This window comes from Centruroides sculpturatus, unplaced genomic scaffold, assembly GCF_000671375.1.
Source record: "Centruroides sculpturatus isolate CEXI.00-Female unplaced genomic scaffold, Cexi_2.0 scaffold501, whole genome shotgun sequence".
NCBI lineage: Eukaryota > Metazoa > Arthropoda > Arachnida > Scorpiones > Buthidae > Centruroides > Centruroides sculpturatus.
This window is the reverse complement of record NW_019384766.1, coordinates 287,048-304,589: the sequence shown is the minus strand read 5'-3', so window position 1 is coordinate 304,589 and position 17,542 is coordinate 287,048. Positions and strand designations below refer to the sequence as shown.

Sequence of the window (17,542 nt, the reverse complement as noted above, 5' to 3'; positions counted from 1 at the left end):
AGCCTTCTTTGTTGAGACTTTCTATTGTATTAACAAATTTTATGGACTAATAATTTCTAAAGTAATTTTCATTCCATAAAGCATCCAAATGTGATTTTTTAAAAATCACTGATTGAATTTAACCTTCTGTTCTCAAATCTTTTAACCACATCCTTTATAGTATTCCATCTGGTATTACAATCCAAATTTAGTTTTAATTTCTTATTTTCTTGTTTTATCACATACTTCTGTAGTATATAATTCTTTATAGATGATTTTGTTCCTTTAAACATCTTCATAATTTTTCATATTGCTATAATTGTTCAAGTAAAACCAAGAATAATTCTTGGTTTCAATTGAACATAATGTGATCTGTATAGTTTCAACATCAGATTCACTGTTTTCATTATTTGATAATTCAAGATTATAACAGAGTTGCTGATATACTGGAGACAGCCATCCAAATTTTTGCATAACAGAGGTTCATTAGTTAATATTTTATTGGAAACAGACGTAGTAACTATTATAAGTAGTTAGTTTAGCATCAACTAATTTTAAAATTGTCTCAGGCAGACAGCTTCCATGACACCATACTAATCCAGGATTAGCTGATTCTTTGCTATTGGAATAAACATGTACATTCTTATCTCTCTTATTATTGACGCTTGTCCATTCATAAATGAAAATGATGAATTTTTTGTGTACATGTAAAACATCTCAAAGCCTGATGTTTACTAATAAGTCAAATTATTGGTGTATTGAATCTGGCTATTTTACTGCTACTATTAATAATTAAATTCTGAGTAATTAATATTTTGTTTAATTTAAATTCATATATTTTTATTGTTAGATCATTTTTTTTTCTTTTTTGGTTTTTCCTGTTTATAATAATCCATCATTAATTGCATTACATTTCATCTGATGGATTACAAAGGGAACTAAATCTTCTAATGGTTATACTTTGCCTCATAGAGATTTTGACTATTTAATTGAATGAAAAGCCATTAACAGCAGCCAATTTTGAAACAATTTCCTGCAAAGTTGGTCATACAGCAAATTTATTAATTTTGATCTGAGAATTGAAAGTGTTTTATAGATTCAGCATTAGAACAGTTTGGTCATCATCATCTACTCTGATAACTGTGAACATCTTCAAAATGTCTATAAAGATCTGTAGTTACCAACCCCTTGCATGAAAGCTGTTGAGCAAAGATTACAGGTAGAATATTCATTATCTTTGCTTTTTTGAAAATATGTATTATGAATGAAAATTGTAAACTAGAAATTATCTTCAAATAACAATAGGACACTGACTCACAGGTACTTAATTTTCTTTACTAAAACAATATCCCCAATAACTGCTCAGGTCACAAGTGCAACAAGCTCTACTAACAGCACAATTTAGTATTTGCCAACTCAAATTTATAGCTAGACATTTCAGTTTGAAAATAACCAAATTATATTGTTTCCATTATAATTATTTGATTTTTTTATAGCTAGAAAGCATCATAACAAAATTAGAATATTCATAAATTCATCAAACTGGCAATCAGTACAACTGAAGATGCAACTGTTTAAAGATTAAAGACACCATAATAGTTCTTACTGTTTGCTTATAGAATGTGTGACCACTAGAATAGTAGCTGTGTTATTGGTTATTTAATTAAAAATGTCTCAAGAAATTCTTGAAGAATTATATTCATGATATGAGCTGAGGTTTGTAAAGCAATACACTTATTATTGTTGGATAAATCATTCTATATTTGAATTGAAAAATTTGTTCAGTAATGTCAAATAAAAAATGTATAAATTTCAACACATCAGATATTTCAAGATAAAATTTCTCTTCACTTTCTAATAATACAGTACAATTGTAAAGTCCTTCCACAGTGAGTAGGGAAACAGGAGGAACTTCAGGAATGAAATATAGACATCATAAGCAGACCATGGGTCAAAAGAGTTAAAGTAAGTTATGACATCATCACTCAATCAAGCCACATGAACATGGCCCAATGCAGAGAGACTTTTCAATCACATTAAATGGTTTAATAATACATTGCTGGTAGATTTTAAGTGTATTTTCCAATATTTTTTCTCAGCATGTTAAATATTGCAGAGTAGTCCTGTGTGTGAATCATCACAACATTTACATTTATTTTCATTATCATTTAACACAAGCCAGGGATGGGCAACCATTTTCTATATAAAGGCCACATTTGAACTGATATGGGCCACATACAAGAGAAAAGAGAAAAATATGCCAGTAAATCACAATTATTTATTCATATATAATTATAAATTAGCATAGGTGTACTTAATTTAGCTTCTGGAACTGATGGAAACATAATATATTGAAAATATTTGGTTAAGTATTAGTCACTGCTAGTTTTAAATTAGTTTCGATGTGAGTCTGTTAGCTGGTTTCTTGTTTTAATTTTTACTAAATTTATTGCGAGAAAAACTATTCACCTACATAAGTTGAAGAAAAAAATGTTTGAATTTTTGCTGCATACTTTCTTAAGCTGGGAAATTGATATGTTTATTTATATTTTATGTGACACAGGCTGCAAAAAATATTAATGCTGGCTGCAGGTTGCCCATCCCTGATTTAACAGATGCACAAATGCAAATATAAAGTGAAATAACTATGATATATAGTTCACTCCTGCTAATCTGAACTAATTTTATTATATTGCCAAATGTTCCATTCAAAAGCAAAAACAAATAATAGAATTTTTTTTAAAAGCAATTTGAAAAATTTTTGTTAAAGTACACTGTACAAATTAATTTTGCAAATATATGTGCCAAATACAATACAAAAATTTTTAAAAAATACTGGGTGCAGTCCAAGTTTGGTATAGTGACATTTCAGGACATGTAGAAGATATTTCCATAAAACAAAAAATTAGTATCCAAAACTACAAAGCCACTTTTGATTCTGTAAGCAACAAAAAAAATGTTTCATGTATAAAGATAAGTGTCCGCACACTTATCTTCACAAATGAAACACTTTTATGAAGTGTGGTTTATCAAGGACATGTTACAATTCAGCAACCTTGAAAGACATTATCACACTGTGATGTGTCTCACAAGTAAGTCAGCTGTTAACACTTTTCATCATTGTAGGTTTTACACCTTTAGAGTGGAGACTATATTGAGCAATATTCCCTGTATGGCCCAAAGACCTTAGCAAAAGCAAAGCATGGGATACTAGGCCTGCCAACATGAGTGTCTTATACATATAAAATGTTTGTTGCTTGCAGTCCAGAAGTGTTACAATACCTTCCTCTTGGAAATTCTGTTTTTTTTCTTAAGCCTCAATCAAAGAATCATCATAGTGTTACCAATCAGGTTTGGTTGCATTTGGACTTAAATTTCTCTCTGAACATTTTTGAATATAGGGAGACTTTACACATACCAAGTGATTGTAATTGTTTGTCTATAGGCCTGCCAACTTTTTCATATACTGGTATCTCCACTTTGCTTTTACAAAATACCTATATTAATGCCAGTTTTTGCTAATCAAAAGAAATCTAAAGAAGAATTTTGCTTTTGCAAGAAAAAAAGGCAAAGAGCAAAAATAGCATGTAGTATTTGTTTTGCAGTGAGCCATTTTAGAGATATTAAGTACAATATCATTCCTCTCACTCAAAATTTTTTCCATATAAATTAATCATAATTGTTTCTTTGATTTACAACATTTTTGCTTATAAAAGGTTTCACAAGAACACTTCTGCAATGAATAAAATATAAAAAAATGCAATCATTTTGTTAGAACCGGCGAGAATACACAAAGAGAAAAATAAGAGAAAATGTTCATGCTGGGTTAAAACTTGGCATCCAGTAAAGAACTTCAAATAGTGATACTATTTAATATAATTTCAAAACTGTTTTCATCTTTTAATATTTACAGTCTTTATTGTTTAAAGAAAAACCTTACGAACAACAGAAAGAGCATATATAATTTTAACAAATTATAAATGCAAGTGCTAATTAAGATTGATATTGTGTACATGAATTCTGATTTTAAATTTAACAGATACTAAATTCACTTTATGTAGTAATTTTAAAATTGTATCCAGTTTTTCTAAAAAACATAACAGCTTTAAAATAAGGTTTATGAAAATTTTGAATAAAAAATTTTCTCTACATCTGCAAATAGAACGCAGAAGTTTATGCAATAATTACTCATATTGAAATTTTTAAAAGTAGCTGTTATGATGACAACAAATTTTAGAAGTGAAAATGCATGTATTATGATTACTGATAAGAATAATTTGAACTTATGCAATATTCCAGCTATTCATGTACTAGAAAGCTATATATAAGCTTATAATATAATATAATTGCATATGTCCAGGCAGTAAAAATGATATATTTTAACTCAGGATAAAGTGATTACAGTAATACCCCAAACTTACGCGATAGGTGGGACCGAGCAATAACCGCGTAAGTCGGGGTATAATTTCACAATTTGTGTAAAATCCAAATCGGATGTATGTAAGCTAATAAATGTTTTCGTTAATCTTATCTCGTCTTTTGATTCAATCATGGTTACAAGAAATCACCACATAAAGTCTCTCAAGTCTCCGTAGATATAACAAACACAGAAATAAATAACACTAAATAAATTGTAGCTATGTGTCGATTCCGCGCGACATGTCCGAACATGTAAGCTGAACAATAGTGTGGGGGAGTGAATAATAAAGAGTTGCGTGGCATTCAAACATAAGACGAATCGATTAGATTTGAAAATCGTGTAACTCCAGGTTTGCGTAAGTCGAGGTATTACTGTACAACTATTTTTGAAAACTAACAGTTGTGTAGACAGCACATTGTAAAAGGAAACTTATATTTGAAGTATATTTGTTTCAACGTTTCAAAATAATAATTTATCTATAAAAAAAGTCACAAAGAATAAGTGATAGAAATAAGATAAAATTAAATAGCCAATCCATATCTAATTTCAATTGAATGTACAATTATTATTATTTTTTACTATGCATTTAATCCAGATTCATAATATAACATATCATAATAATAAACAGCTAGTTGCTCTAATAATTTATATAAATCATATTTCTTCTATTTGATAATTCAAAATGGACTTAGACATTTTGCTTTCTTTACAGATGGAGCAATCATGATGAACAAGATTACTTCATTATTATTTCTTTCCATTATAATTATTGTGAAATTTTTAATATTAAACTTCAGATTCTTTTCAATAAATAATCTAAAACAAATTTTAAAATGGTGCCTTTCTATAAAATTGTTATTCAAGTAATAAATAAATTATTTAATTTTATGTTTAATTGCACACTTACATTTTCAGAAAAAAATTATATAAAAATGATTCTCACAGTTTTTAACAATTAAAAATTACATTGAATAGCTTATTTTTATTCATTGTTTTATGAATTGATCTGTCATTAAAATCAATGCAGTCAGTTATTTACAGTAAAATATTTAAATTCTACTTAAAATAACCTATGATAGTTAAAAAAACTTAAAAACTTGTAAAAATATTAATGTCTGAAAATAGTTAGCATTTCATTATTATAAAAAAACATAATATATCTCATATCACAAGATAAATTTAAAAATTCTTTATTACAGATTGTTTACTTACACTTTTGTCATATTTTACATAAATAAGTTTTATTATGTTATAAACTATAAGAAAACAATTATTATATTTTAACTATGATTCTTAGAAAAATTAATACAATTGTATAACAAAAATTATACATGTAATGGATTGAGATTGGATTGATTACAAAAATGCTATTTAGTTGTAAAGCAAAGTTTTATTTTGTAATTAAAAAATAAAACAAGCAGTCACCATTTATTTTTAAATTATTTTATTATAAAATAAATAATTATCAAATAAACAGGTTTTTGACATGGTGACACAAACATAAGTTCAGTTCTCTGCTCCAGTGGTGTTATTCCTTTACATTGTTGGCCTGTTGATTAAGATAAAGTCGTCATCATTATTAACATTAATCTATATTGTGTATATATGTAATGTACATATATGTATATATAAATAATGCTTAATGTTGACTACTGAATTTGAAGTTAGATATGTCATTTTTTATATTAATTAATATTGTAGACATCTTAATTTTAATAGTATAATTATTAAAATATTGTAATAAATACTTGATATCTGTGCTAACATGTTATTTTTATATAATTAACAAATGCATTAATGTCTTAGAGGACATTGCAGAAAAATATTTTAATGACTGTAAAAATTGTTTTTAATTAAGGTTGTAATAATTTTTTTAGCATAATAATTTATCTATTTAGAAAAATCATTAATAAATTAAAACAATTAAGTTTCAAAACAGCTTTAACAATAACAGACTATTTTAGATATCTTCTTTAATTATGTAATACAATTATAAAATATAATTAATTATATGGTTATAAAGTGAAACTTTACTTTGAAATAGTATTTAACATAATAAATAAGAAATTTATTTAAAATTATAAATATATCAGATTATGTACTGAAAATGAATACTCCATTTATATGATTTTGTAATAAAATAATTTTTTTATTTATTTTGTTATAAATAATTACATATGAACATATTGCAATTTAAGTTTTATCACAGAAATTTACAAATATATTCTGTTGCACATATATAACTATTACAAAACCATTCTAATGCAATTTTTGAATTTCAATGTTCATTTTAGAACTTGAATTATTTCGATTACACATATGCAATATTAAAAAAAGAATAAGCAAGTATATTTTTCTTTATATTGATAGTGAATCATAAGCATAATTATTTTTGAGGTGGAAATATTAAATTTTGGAAGGAAAGATATAGGTAAAAAAGACAAGGAAAAACCTTAAATGTCATTAAGTAATACAAGTGGAAAGATATGAGGACTCATATTATATCATAGGATATTTTGAAGCACAATATACAAAGAAATCATGTAAGAATTGCAGTTAAAAATATAAGACGACAAAAGAAAAGCAATAAAATAATTTTTTGAATAAAAAAATTAAGAATTATGAATTTTTTATTAAGAAAATAATCATTTTGAGTATAAGTTTCATTTATGAAAAAATTCTGTAATAACATTAAAAATTAATGTTAAAAATACAATATTGTCTCAATTATCCAAGATAATCAAAAATACACAGAGCAGGAAATGTTGGTAAATTATTAAATAAACTGGATTTGGATTCATATTGTGTTGAAGCAACCTTTTTTAGATTAAACTTGGTTATTGAACATAATAACTTAAAAGTATTTTTATTGTCTAATTTATTTACAACTATAGGTTTACATTTGTTTTTAATCAATATAATTACAATTCAAATTTCTTAATATGAGTTTTAAAAGAAATTTAACCATGAAATATCATCAAAGTAAATTATTTTAAAACTTTAGAGTTCTTACAAGTACCAACCAATTCTCATGAAATTGTACTATATAACAGTATATTTATTCTCTTGGCTATGCTGACATAGCCAAGAGAATATACTGTTATATACTTCACTTTAGTTACTTGAGACTACTGTATTGGAAATTGAAGATAAACATTTGATTTTAAAATTATCTCAGAATGACTATATAAGGTTATAAATGTCTGCTTTATGTAAAATATTTTATAATAATCCTAATATTCATAAATTTTCACTGTTAAATTATATATAAGATTTACATTAGGGGAGACCGGGGCTAGTTGTCACAGTGGAAATATCACCTATATAATCAAAACTGAATGGTTACTTCAAGTAGAAGTAGGTTCCTTTCCCGCTTGCCTACATCATTACAAAATTCAAATAATATCCATTGCATTGTGTTCTGTTAGTTGGTGTTTAGGAGATTTTCAGCAAGTCGCATAAATTTTGATGTGCCATGTCTTGTACCATTTGAAAACTTACAATTGTTACTCACCATTAACTAATTGTATTTCCTATTAGGTGGGTCCTTAATGTATATATACATTATGAGCAATTAAATTTTCTATTTTGAAATTAGAAACTGTGAACTGATTTGTTAAGGAAGTTCATTTGGGGCAACTTATCACTAAGACTGACTCATCAGAAGAGGAAGAAAAGACCTATTTGGTTTGTGGTGAGAATTTGGTCTCACAAGCTATGTACCATACAGATGTAAATCCATATTGTAATTGTCACAACTGTGACTGAAGATGATATGTAAAGATTCGAGTTATTGCATTTTGCAGAATAAATAATAATAAATTAGTAGTCTATTTTCATTATAAAATTGGCACAAGTAAATGTCATATTAAGCATAATTTAACATAACCAAAATAAACTCAGGAAATGCAAGAACTTAGGCTACCTACACCCTGTGGCAACATATCCTGTTAAGGGATATGTTGTCACAGGTGACACAGTTTCTAAGATAATAACTATGACGAAAAATTATGAAATATTCATATATTTATTATAAACCAATCAAAAGATATGTAGGTGCATGCATTTTCACTTAAATCTAAATAAACTGATATTATAGACCCTAAAACTAGAAATGACTAAAAATTGTGACAACTAACCCTGGTCTCCCCTATACCAAAATTAGGCACAAATTAATGTTCATTAACAATATTAATTTTTTAACAATACAACAATGTTGCCTGTATTTGTTTACTTGAAGCGGAGCCTTAGAAAAGTTTCTTCTATGATACAGAATTGTGTTAGTTCTCAAAATTCGTTCGATAGATTTTGATTAAACTTTGCCATTTTCCATTTTAATTGCGATGCGGAATCAAAAAATACAATAAAAAAACGGAAGCTATGACTTCGTTTTCGAGATATAAGATCGTTTCACATCGCGCGCGACAAAGCGATATCGTACGAATCGTGCGATGTTTCACGGTCTCTAGCACGTCTTGTTCGGGCTTATAGAATCGAGTTCGTTTTCAAAATTTAATGGATCGATTTTCATAAAACTTTGCCTTTTTCCATTAATTCAGACGAGGAATCCAGAAATATAATGTGGGTCCATTTAAATGTTAAAAATCCAGCAACGAATAGCTTAGCTTTCCCGGAAACAGTTAAAATTCTGGTGACACTATGTGTTGCTATATTTCATTTAAAAAACTATTTAAATTTGTAATTATTACAAAATGGCAAAAGGCTTAATTTTGAGGGTAGAGATGAGTTTTATAAATAAAAAAAAAAATGTAAATGCTAATAACGAGTAAAAAATCGTCGTAAAGTCCGACCCTATTCGAGGTATGACACGCTGCCACATTTTATCTCCCCACTCCGTCGACCTAACTTAAACCACCTAATTTAATAGCATAAATCTTTCTAATACCTTCCTGCAAAATTTCAGAAATTTTCGAAAGCACAGGAGTTATTAAGCTTCAAAGAGAGTGAACAAAATCGAGCCACACAAACACACATTAACATCCTCTATAAATACAGGAAAAAACTCTTGAGTGTTTTTGCATTTCTTACATTGGACGTTTCAAGGTCCCCTAAGTCCAAAAATATAAAAATCTTGAGGAGGGTCATTTTTTCATCGATCGTCATACTTCCCAGAAACTCTGTTTCTATAACAGAGCCAGGAAAGTAAAAATAGGAGTGCATGACTTCGTTTTCGATATATAAAGGTACTAGCAGACCCCGCCACGCGTTGTCGTGGCTCAAAATGTATCTATTATAAATTTATAACACTTCCACGTGGGGGGGGATTTTTCGAAAAATTTCTTCTTAGTGAACATTCTGTTGACGTACCGTATTAAAACGAAAAACCGCATCTAAAATAGTATAAATAGAAGCAGAGTTCTTTTACGGTAAGCCTTAATCCTAACCATCTTCCTTCAGTGGGGGGAATTTCGACACGTATATTATATAAAAACACGTGCGTATTCGAATGCAGCGTTGTGTCAAAATTTCAAAGGAATCGGTAGGAACAAACGAACATTACATTTTTATTTATATATATAGATAGAAGATGATCTGCTTTAGTTCATTTTCACAGGAAAGCGTAATGCCTCACAGAAAAGCAAACTTAGGTCGTCGTACTTGTAGCGCCATCTGTTGGACGTAAAAGCCTTAACCTAGATTATATATTTTAATTTATATGAATGTTTAACGGAATAATATACAGCCTATGTCCACCCTGAGGTTCCGTTCTAAATATTGGTGAAAGAATTTTTGAAATCGGATGAGTAGTTTCGGAGATTACCTGCTGCAAACAAACTTACATACATATACATACAAACATTACCTCTTTATAATACTGTATTAGTATAGATTAGTGATAATGTTCATGTCTTCTGATGCGACTAAGTACATGTAACGGAATTTAGGCCTAAGGGTCAAAAATAAAAACAGTATTGCGTGCGCCTAACGGAAAATAAGCACGAAAAACGAACAAAACACAAGAACAAAGCAATCGATGGTGATTGTTCCGTGTCTCCCGTGACCTGCAGATACGAGGTAGCTTTTATTGTGGCGGCAAGTGCAAAGTTCGCCTGTCCGCGTCCGTCAGGTACTGAGCAAGAATCGCCTGTTCTGTGCCTAACAGGATTGCTTCTTTCCTTCCGGCTCCGCTTCAATTCTATCGCGATATAAAGTCGCGCGATGTCCTAGTTATATTTAGATACTGTACTGGATCAGTAGTAGGTATATTGTTAAGTAATGACAACGCAACACTTGGGCGATCCGTCTAGGGGTATGCCTTCCCAGAGATCTTTTTTAAGGGTAACTGGTCCCTATTCAGGGGTATTACACAAGTGGAGAAAACCCGGAAAATTCCATGTGGTCAGCCTGTCCTGGCGAGACGCGAACCCCCCACCGAACTCCCAGTGTTCAGGAAACGGAACCGCTTGGACACTGGTGGGCCACAGAGCACTTGTCCCTCCTCGGAATCAAGTAAAAACTTCCTCAAATTATAATCGTACTAAAAGTGATTGAGATGTATAACCTTACACCCTCGACCATGGGGCGCTTTGTCTGTCTTAAAAAAATTAAATAAATAAAAATTTATTGATGTGATTATTTGTCTCCAAGCTTTTCCCCTCTGAAAAATTTTCTGCGGACGACCATGACTGTAGGTTATGTATATACAGGTATGTTGCTTATGAAATTTTAAGCTTGAAATATTTAAAACATAGTTGTGCTGCTCACTTTGCAAAAATGACTTTTTTTTATATATATATTCCTATTTTCAGCGCTGTATTAGCGTAGGCTAGTAGAAAATGCCGTTCCAGTGCTGTGAGTAATTAAGAACTGTCTTAAACAATGAATGACAGCACTTAAAGATGGCAGTTTTCGAAGTGCTGGGTATTTTACTGCACAAAAAAAGTTGTTACGCTATTTCCTGAGAGAATAAAGAGGGGGGAAATACTGATTTACTGTCGTTTTGTATCATCTCTGAGATTTTCTCCATAAAAAAAGACAAGTTTCTTTGTAGCTTTTTCCTGTATGCTTGCCGCCATGTTTGCTTAAGCAGAAAAAGCAGTCTTTCGGTGGGTGATTCGAAAATATTCTCAAATCAGATTTCCTCCAGCCTCAGCTCAAATTTAGGAATGTGTTTTGTGAAGCGCAGAAAATAGGAATGTCCTGATTGTCTGTTTTATATTTTTCTAGAATATTCCATAATTTTTATTGACTGATCGAGAGAATTGGCTTGTAGGGTGCGGCCATGCAGACGCGAATTTAGAGCGAGCGATTTAGTTTTCGCAAAGGAAAACCCATGAACAAGCGAGAAATAACGTTAGCGAGAGCGAATTTCTGGTTCTCGCACATATCTGACAGATTTTGATATTTATCGCTTCTCGCCACATATTCTCGCTCGCTCGCGTCTGCATAGTCGCACCCTTACTCAAATGTTCTTTCGGCAAAATTTATTTCAATATACAGAAAGACTCCGCTTAACGCGGGGGATGCGTTCCTAGACAACAAAGCGCTAAGCGAAACAGCGTTAAACAAGATCATTTTAACATAGAATAAATAGGGATAGGGGAACACGCGACCAAAAATCAACAAATTTTACTTAATTTTAAGTTATTTTTATATTAATTTGTATAATAATATATGTTAAATAACACATAAATATATGCGCACAGAAATGTAAAGTTCATTTTTTGTGATGAAGGTCCTGGCTTTTCTGAAATTCTTGTTCTTTTGCAATAAAGTCGTGAAGTTTCATCGCTTTTTTCTTTTCTTGGGCAAATGTCGGTAGCAGGAGATCACATTTAAAACGCCTCGAATGAAAGCGTTTCGTCGAATGAAGTTTTATTCATTCGACATAACTGAAAATGTTTATAGACTCCTTCACGGAGAAAACGTGGGAGAGCATTCACTCGGCATCCACTCGTTTCCTCTGGATTCTCCATTGAAGAGAGATATGGAGATCGTACAGGCCAATGAAATCAGCTAGATTATGATCAGATCATGCAATATGTCTGCTGATATATTCACTGTGTGGGGCCGCGCAGAAAATGACGTTAGATACACCCTGAAGATAAAGTGTGAAAGGCTGTAGCACCTCGTCAATATAACGGCCTGCCGTCAATGTGCTCCTGTTGCGTACTAGAAATCGCCTGTTAATGCTGATGGTATTCCAAAACATTATTCTTCATTGACAAGCGTGTGGCACTCCAAAATGGCGGAAGGATCAGCCTCGTCTCTGGACCCGCTCTCGGCATCATTGCTGAGACATTGACGCTGAACACCACACTGTGCCACTCGTCACTCCAAGTAGCTTAGGAGTGACACCACCACAAACTTGCCTCAGCCAGTCTATGATAAATTGTCAACGTCGATATTGGAGCATCCAAATTTGTCTGTATACGTCGCAGTATGTCTGTCGCCAGCTGATGATTGTGTAGTAGTTACTGCATGATGACGCCTAATGCGTCGCTCTGTACGTAGTAATGTTCCTCTCACTACTCCAATCCTTCTATGACGATGTACTATACCAGTGTTTCTCAACGGGGGCGATATCACCCCCATGTGGGCGTTTTTCCATGTTGAGGGGACGATTTGTAACAATTTATATTTTGGGTGGCGAAAAACCATTTTCTGGGCGATATAGTAAAACATTATATTAAGAATAATTAGATATTTTATTCGTTATATCGTACAATAATTAAACAAATAACATTATACTAGTCACTAGTCTATTCAATGTAGTCCGAATTTGGCATTAGCCTTGGCCCTCGGCATCGGAATTTTGAAATGAAGGGGGCGATACTAATTAACGGTTTTATTGGAGAGGGCGACGATTCGTTACAGGTTGAGAAACACTGTACTATACAGTTCGTTCTGCTGACAATTATCTCTAAATTCGACCCACGATTTTGCATCCCGTTGAGTTTTTGCCACAAAACGACATAAAATCCACCCGGCTGTATGTAGACCTATGATATAATCTTTAGTAAACTCATCCGTTTGATGAAATGTTCTCGAGCGCGTCTTAGAGGCATCGTTACTCCTTAGTCTTTATCTTAAGAAATGACACAAAGCAGTCGTTGTGGACATGACATCTCCAGAGTTAGCTTCACAGACTGGATTTCCTATTATCATGATCTCAGATTACGTGATTGGCTCGAAACTGCATGAAGTAGCATAACTGGTTTGTCTGAATATATTATGAAATTTACATAATGCTTTGGCAAAATTTTCATTGTGTGGCATTTTCTTTGTGATGGAGTGTATTTAAAGATCAAATTTCTGTAGTGTTTTCGATTGCTTATTACCTTGTAATAAGGGAAATCAAAAACATTTATATCCGTATTCACGGAAAATTATTAAAAATAAGCAACAGTAACAATACTTTCTGTTAAAGCATTGAGAAAAATTCAAATTATATAATGAACACAATAACAGAGCTTTAGGAAAATGTTCTTAAGTTCTGAAAACTTGAATCTGTGAATTTGTTGTGCACTATTGTTTTTAAAAAGAGACTAACAATAGCAAATATTTTGAAGGCAAATTATAATTGTGTTGTTCGTAATGTGATACGATACGAATGCTTGTAAAGCGTTAGCTTTTTCCTACAAATCGAAATAGCTTCCATTTATTTTTGAGTGTGGAAACTAATATTGAAGATATTTTACGGATTTTCCAGGAATTATAAAAAAATTAAATGCTGAAGTCATTCTTTTGTGGAAATGAATATGAAAAAATCATTTTTCAACCGCCCGGATTCGGTCCCAGGTCCTTCATATCAGTAGGATGAGCCTTAACGCCTCGGTGATTCGGCCGACATGATTTCACGGTTATTATTGTTTTTATTTCTAAATATGGGTATTCGGGTGGTAATCACATGTTATTTCAAAACGCTATCTATATTATTTAGAAATAAATTTTTGGGTTCTTCGTATAGTATAACAATAATGAATTCAAGTTAACACAAGAATAATTCTAAATGAAAGAAGTCACCATTCGTAATTTTCTGCTTTATGCTCAGCGTTCGTCAATAAGTAGGTTTGAACCTAATTGATAGGTTTAAATAAATTTATATACATTTATGTATAGGTATGTATATATACAGTATATATATAAATATATATTGTTTTTTGTTAATGATAAAATAATCAGATTTATTTTCTTATATAGCTTTTTTATGAAGTGCAATAACATTTTAATATATTTTCAGAACAAAGTGTCAGCTGATAGTAGTAGTAATAGTAGTAGTAATGTGTTAACAACCAATGCCATTGAGGAAACGCCTAATTTGTTGTCATCAGTTAGTGTTCAAAGTGATGTAACTGTTACCGAAACGCAACGAGAAAGTGACTGTCCCGTATTATCGGACTCTGTTCAGATTTCTACAATATCCACAGTTCTGCAGAACTTTGTTTTGGACAATAAATCTGTTTTAGATAACAAATCAAAGAACGCGGATCCAGAGAATCCCGATACAAACAAAAATGCAGAAAAAATCACCAATGAATCACCGAAACAAGTCGAATCACCCAACGAAAATTCTAGCGCTGATAACGAAACTTCAAGTATGGATGAACTACCTACTCTTGAAGATATACTTGTTGGAAATTCAAAAAAGAAAGGTATCCTATTAAAAATAAGATTTTAAAAATTTTTAATATGATTAAGCAATACGAAATTTAATTCATACGTTTAGAATAGCATGGAAATATGAGGTAGGCTTATAAATTTTGTCATAGTTTGTCAGTTAGTGATCATCGAGCGCGATTTTTCTGAACTTCGTCTCTGAGAATGACTTTCTTGGAGATTCAGTTGTATATTCGTACGAGGTAGCCTAAAAAATATTTATAAAGTTGAATTCTTTATTACAACTAAATGTCGAGAAATACAAATCGTATTCAAATCAGCCATTTATATAATAATATGTCTAACAAATTCCTTCAACTTCGACGATGCTTTAAATCATTGAAAGCACTGTGGAGGAGAATTGAATGGCCTGGATATTCTCAAATCTGAATCATTAAAATTTCTTTTCATGGAGATGTCTTGAAATCTTTCCTTTCCTTTCTCATAGAGGGGTGTATTGCTGTTCGCTTTTACTCCGAAGAGAAGAGAGACAGGAGATAGATCGCAAGGCGACGGAAGAGCTGGCCTTATAGAAGACGGCCGGAAAAGACACGAAGGGAGATAGAATGCGTTCCGCGAGGACTTTTATGGGAAGTTGGCCCTTATTTAGGCGTCATCTGCAAGGAGAAAAACCGGAAAACGCCAAGCTGCCAGCCTCTCCAATCGAGGCGTGAACTTCCAGCCGCTATGAGTGGAGATGGAGTCCATTCGGCCACTAATGGGCTTGAGATCGTTTGTCGAACCAAACTGAAAGGCACTGAAGGAACGCCATTCATCTATTCGGTGTCGAATCTACACTATTTCGAAAGACAAAGGGCGATCTTTGGGATAAGATTAAGGAAGATCGAATTGAACTTTGTGAGATTTCCGCGAATCTTACTGAATCGTGTCTGAGGAGGGAAATAGATACAAGTCTTTAACACATTACTCGTTTATTTGCTATTTACGTTTATATGTACAGGACAGGACCAAAGAAATCACGGGCACCTTCTGAAGAGAAGGTGATTATGTATCGGGCAGCCAAGCCCTTGCGCTTGACAAGCCATGGTGAGACACGACAGGCAAACATATCAAACATATTATAAATAGCTTCAAAGGCTGATTTTAATTACATTTGAATGAAATTTGTATTTTTCCGTCGTTTAATTGCAAAAAGTACCAGACAGAATGGTCCGTAAGGTATTTACCATTTCTGTGACAGTTATTGTAAACTCTGACTTTTAAAATTAGACTTATAATCTCATATTAACATATAAGATAATCTTAACAATGATATTACTATATTATTAGATGATTATTTGCCTTACAATAAATACCTATATCATTTAAAAACTTTTTTCTAAGCAGGATTTGGATTTATATCTTGATTGGTCTATTCATTTGATATGCCAAAGAACTTATTTTTAATTTTAAATGGAATAATTTTCTTTAAAAATTTTCATCGTGCTATTACAAATTAGATAATTATACTATCGGAAGAAAGAATGGACCGTCTAATCAAGAAGATCCGAATGAAGATTGGTGTGCTGTTTGTCACGATGGTGGAGTTCTTTTGTGTTGTGGAAACTGTCCACGTGTATTCCATTTATTCTGTCATGTCCCGCCTTTGAATTCTACTCCTAGGTAATTAGATATATTTGAAATTAATTTATTCACTAAGTTTCTAATTTCATAATAAACATTGTAGCATTGTAAACTTGGTTATTATTATTAATATTATAATTTAATACTACAGTAGTGTTCAATAAAACACTTTCATTTTTAATCTTTATTCACATTTCTATTTTATATTATATATATATATACCTACATGCAATATTAAGCATTTGTAGTTAATTAATGCAGACAACAAAATAAAAAAAATGACAAAATGAAATTAATATTAAATAAAAACACCGTATCTCTGCAGATACAATGTTTTTTCTACCTATTCCTTTAGTAATACTAAAGAGATTGTATTAGTTGTTTAGAAATGTAAATAGTAAACGAATTTGTCAAGAATTAAATATACAAGACTATTTGAACATAATAAACGAAAGTAACTCTTAAATTTTAAGAATACAAACATCTAAGTTATATTTTCTGCTGTCAATATAAAAGTATTCTTGTAGAGGTATGTTTTCCCAAAATAATTTTGTTACTGACTTGTGAGAATAAAGTTCTTTAAAATATCTTGTTTATATTCTAATGTATCATGAGATGGCTCATGGTCATTTTTATGATACACCAGAATATAAACAAGGAAGGTAATTCCGTTTTTGATTTTACTGGTTTGAAAAAAGTTTAATTCAAATATTTTTTCTTTGTGTATTATATATTGTTTTGTAATGCAAAATATGCTGTCCTCTACAAGTTTTAAAGCTTCTGATTTTTTTTTTTTTTTTAGTTTCCGGATTATACATATTAAAGTCATATGTTCCCCTTCTTTAGTGACAGCTCCATTTGATGATGGAAGTCCTTAAATGATACCTCGTATCTGTAAGCGTACTTAACAAAATATCGTATCTGACATTCAGCAATGTG

The 17,542-nt window shown here is 31.1% G+C and overlaps 1 protein-coding gene across 1 annotated transcript in view; it reads left to right on the top strand.

Annotated features, from left to right (window-relative positions):
* Window positions 1-17,542, top strand: part of LOC111628910 (E3 ubiquitin-protein ligase TRIM33-like) — an 85,697-nt gene that overhangs the window by 64,509 nt on the left and 3,646 nt on the right. Inside the window, exons 4-5 of the mRNA XM_023372768.1 lie at window positions 14,604-15,015; window positions 16,480-16,642. Coding sequence (XP_023228536.1) covers window positions 14,604-15,015; window positions 16,480-16,642 — 575 coding nt within the window. The remainder of the gene's footprint in view (window positions 1-14,603; window positions 15,016-16,479; window positions 16,643-17,542) is intronic.